Source organism: Pistacia vera, unplaced genomic scaffold (genome assembly GCF_008641045.1).
Source record: "Pistacia vera cultivar Batoury unplaced genomic scaffold, PisVer_v2 Contig35, whole genome shotgun sequence".
Classification (NCBI taxonomy): domain Eukaryota; kingdom Viridiplantae; phylum Streptophyta; class Magnoliopsida; order Sapindales; family Anacardiaceae; genus Pistacia; species Pistacia vera.
In genome coordinates, this window is record NW_022196168.1 from 1,370,235 (window position 1) to 1,374,581 (window position 4,347).

Here is a 4,347-nt window from a genome sequence, read left to right on the forward strand (position 1 = left end):
ACATACCCGTAACCACGTCTGGGGTAGCTTTAACATCCTGCTCGGTGAGAGCAAAGACATGAGCTTGAGTCTGAGGTCGCCCTGTTCCTCTTTGTCTGGCACTATTTCTACCTGCAACACTACCCTGAGCCCTCTGAACTTGAGATCTCTGTTGTCCTTGAAGCTGGCCCCTATTTCCACTGAAATTCTGTTGAACTGAGGCATTATCACCTTGGGCCAACATGAGACAATTTCTCTTGATATGGCCAAACTGCCCACAATGATAACAACCTGAAGCTCCTTTCTGACACTGCCCCGAGTGGAACCTACCACAACTGTTACAGGGTGGTCGTTGACTCTCACTTGCACCACCACTTTGATATCTATTGTCTTGAGACCTCATATTCCAATTACTACTGTCTCCTGAATGTTGACTCTGAGCATATCTTTGAATCTGTCCTAAACTGCTCGAGGTCCCAGAAAAACTACTCTCTCTTTTCTAATTTCTATTACTAGGGCCGCCAACTGTCCACTCACGGTTACTACGTTTCGGTCTTCGTGGCTCTCTCTTATCAAACTCTCCCAAATTACTCTCAGTTCTCATAGCTATCTCTGTCAATTTCCCAAACTCTGAGCATCAGTGTGAGGCCACTATTGTTCTTATCCTACCTCTGAGGCCCTCCTCAAATCTCCTACATTTTGCTCTCTCATTTCCGACTATAAGTTGGGCAAAACGTGATAACTCAATAAACTTAATCAAATATTCCTCCACTGACATATTTCCTTGTGTTAGTCTGAGAAACTCACTCTGCTTAGCGTCCTGATACACCACAGGAAAATAATGATCGAAGAAATCCTGGAGAAAATTGGCCCAAGTAATTGTTGTCGGATCCCCATATCTAAGTTGTACCGATCTCCACCAATGATGAGCCCTGCCTTTAAGTAGAAAGGTAGCAAACCGTAGTTTTTGGTCATCTGTGCACTCCATCATCCCAAATACTTGCTCTAATTGATCCATCCAAGAGTAAGCATCTGTGGGATCTCTCGTCCCCTCAAAGTCTGTTGCCCTTAATTTTCTTGCTCTCTCTATAGTTTTTCCTTCTCCCTGACGCCCAGGCATCCTATCCTGCACTACCCTAGTCATCAGCTGAGCTAGCATATCCATAGTCAGCTCCATGCTATCCCCATCACCTTGGAGCCCTGTATTTTGTTCATTCACTGGTCCTTCCTCGACATTTTGATTTTCGGCATCTGATTCCTCCTGGGGTCCCTAAGGTCCTGACCTGTGGGCACCCGACTCTTCTACTCTCTCTTCCCTAGGCTCACTCACCCTCCTGAGCACTCTAGGAACTAATAATTCTCTCACGGATTTCGTGCGAGGCTGGCCACGTTGACTCATGCTGATATCTACAAAACATAAACAAATTGGTTTCTAAAAAAAACTCATGGATGGAAATAAGCTTCATTAAGGGACTAATTGGCATGCATGAAAATTTCAAAAAGAAATGCCCTTAAAAATAGAAAACCATGCTCTGATACCAAGTTGACACAACCCGTCCCAAATTCCCTTGTCCTGTAGGATCCGGGCGCTCCCATAAGACTCGGATACCCGAGACGTGCCATGTAGAAAAACTGTGAAACATGTTAAATGACCTACTTTTCCTAAATAACATCATAGTATCCCCCTTTCCCCACTCACTGAGTATTTTAGCTCACCCCTTTTTAAATGTTTTCCCCTCCCACCAGGACCTTCTGGAGATCGTGCCGAGTAGTGAGCCTCCGCTCAGGGTTGTGCCACACGTTGACATCTTTTATGTGGGTTTTATATTTATGTCGCATTGTAAATTTGGACTTTCGTTTCAAGAACTCATGTTTTCCATCATGTATTTCCTTTTGTTTCATATTTTGGAATGTGTAGTATAAGTGGAAAACCCGATACCACAAGTTTCCCCAACTCTTTTCTTTTGTAAAACAAAAGATGATGCATGTTTTTTTTTTGAGATGTTGGAAATGGAAATACTATGATGTTATTTAGGAAAAGTATGTCATTTAACAGGTTTCACAGTTTTTGTACATGGCACGTCTCGGTAGGACTGTAAACGAGCCGAGCCGAGTCGATAAAAGCTCGTTTAGAGCTCGGTTCGACTCGACTCGAACTCGGCTTGTTAACCGAGTCGAGTTCGAACACAGTGAAGCTCGGCTCGTGGACTCGCGAGCCTGGTCTGGCTTGATTAAGCACTGTACACTTCACAGGGTGTTTTGGTGATTTTTTAAACTATTAGGTATTAAACTGATATTTTATAGTGAAAAAAGTTTTAAAAATGACAGTTTCCCCCCCAAAGTACAAATTTGAAATAACACGATATTGCAAAACAGAGCGTCAATTTGAGTTCCTACCCTAAATCCCAAATCACAATCAAAGACCCCCAAATCCCAAATCGCGAACCAGACACTTTGAAATCGGTAATCTCCGTCGCCATCTTCGATCTCGGCAACCGGAAAAGGAGGCCCAACACTCTAAAACTTCCAGGTTTGTTTGTTTTATGCTTTAGAAAAGTGAAAATGGTTTACTTTGCTAATGGGATTTGAATTAGAGGCGTAAGTCATCACTGATTGATGTTACCTTTAGGTTAGTATTGTGAAAGAACTTACCGACAAAACCTATTTTTAATAAATACATTTTGTTTCCTCCACAAAGTTTTATGTTTCATGGGTGTGAACATCTCTGTGGACGCTGTATGTTTTAACCTGTTTTAGGGCTTTCATATATTCTTATAGTTTGCATTTTATTATGAATTATATTACCGAGATATTTGGAGATACTCAAATGAGTTTAAATCTTTTGCAATGTTATTTGTTTTCTTGATATTCATTTTTATGGCATGCTAAGGCCAGCTGAGAGGAAATTTTTCTCTTATGTTATTTGCATTAAAACTGATACTGTATGTTATGTCTGGAAGGGAAAAGAATTATGCAACATGATTTTCTTTCTTGACTTGTCTGAATGTATGCACAGGATTGTAAAATGTAGTTATGTGTTTGAGGTGATTGTAAACCTCTTCTATGTATTTATTTGATTAATACACGATAATGGCCATGGTAATCTAATTGATTTAATAAAATTGCCTTTATCGTCCATGTGCTTTTGGTCATTTGATGAATGCTTAATTATTTTAGTATACTATAACAATTGCCCTTTCATCACCTTTTTTTTTTTGTTTTTCTTTCATTGTAGGCAATCTTCAAATTATCTGCTGCTCTGAAACAAATTTTTCCAAAAATCACGAGATTGATTCTTATCTATTTGCTTAGAAGTCAAAGTGGCCTTGGTTTCTTTTTTGCTTTTTGGTCGTCAAAAGCCTCAGAAATTACAATCTTGATGCAGGTAATAAATCCTGACTGAATTGACTCTTGTTCAGTTTCTGTATGGCAACCTTCAGAGTCTTGTTTATTGACTGATCTGATTGCAGGCAGTTTGTTGTTCATGAGATTACTTAGGAGCCAGAACAACTAGTTTTAGAAGGACAATGTTGATGCAAGATATTTGCATTGCTAGTAGTGGACATTGCACTTGTCCTAAATTTTGAGCCATTTTAGTTTGCTTTTTGCAATTGTTTCTATGGTTGAGTCTTGATTATTATTTCATGCTGTTTCCCTTAATTGTTAATTATGAAGAATTTTGAAGTACCTATCCTTTCAAGTTTTAAGTAATTTTGTCAGCATCTCTTGTAAAAATAGGGATTTATATATCTATGTGATGTTGCCAATTTGGATAAATGTACTTAGCTATTGAGGCTGGGGGAATTGAAGAAAAATCTCTCTGGAAGTTGATCATGTGTTTGAACCTTACTAGATCAATTTTAGTCTTCACTGGGTTGCTTTTGTTAATAATATCGTAAGACCAAGCCAAATCTATAACTTACGCAACTGATGTACATACCTCTTAGTTTACTTAGCTAAACCTCACGTCATCCTGATAAGTTATCAGGTTTGTGTGTATATATATATTATATAGATATCTATATATATATATATATATATATAGCACTTGCATAATTGCATTGATTGAAGAAACCCTTTTAGGTATATATTTTTGTAAAATGAATATATATTATGTCAATTATATATTATTTTAACTTTATGATATTGTCTAATGATAGTGGTTAATTCATTTTTCAATTGTAGGTATGGCATCGAGAGACAATTCCTCAAGCACCCCTACATTGGATGACGTCGACGATTGTATTACTGTAAGAGCAGTCGATTGGCGTAACATTTATGGAGCACAGGTGGTACCGAGCAAAGTGTGAGTAGCCCCGAAAATGTTGAGAATGACAATCAACTAGAGAGGAAAAAAAGAGCGAAGAC

General features: G+C 38.7%; 1 protein-coding gene across 1 annotated transcript; it reads right to left on the reverse strand.

Moving 5' to 3' along the window:
• Window positions 1-478: 478 nt before the first annotated feature.
• On the reverse strand, window positions 479-1,156 carry LOC116139300. Its single transcript, XM_031424976.1, has 2 exons — window positions 649-1,156; window positions 479-591 (listed from the first exon to the last, which is right to left on the reverse strand). The coding sequence occupies exons 1-2, from the start codon at window positions 1,154-1,156 to the stop codon at window positions 479-481; spliced, it is 621 nt and encodes a 206-aa protein (XP_031280836.1).
• Between the last annotated feature and the right edge of the window lie 3,191 nt (window positions 1,157-4,347).

Bases quoted from the DNA above. Each gene is read 5' to 3' on its own strand.
- LOC116139300 (XM_031424976.1), bottom strand. From the start codon at position 1,156: ATGGAGCTGACTATGGATATGCTAGCTCAGCTGATGACTAGGGTAGTG. The intron at 592-648 runs GTAGGATAAGAA...GGAAATTGACAG, and splicing joins ATTTGAGGAGGGCCTCAGAG to AGATAGCTATGAGAACTGAG.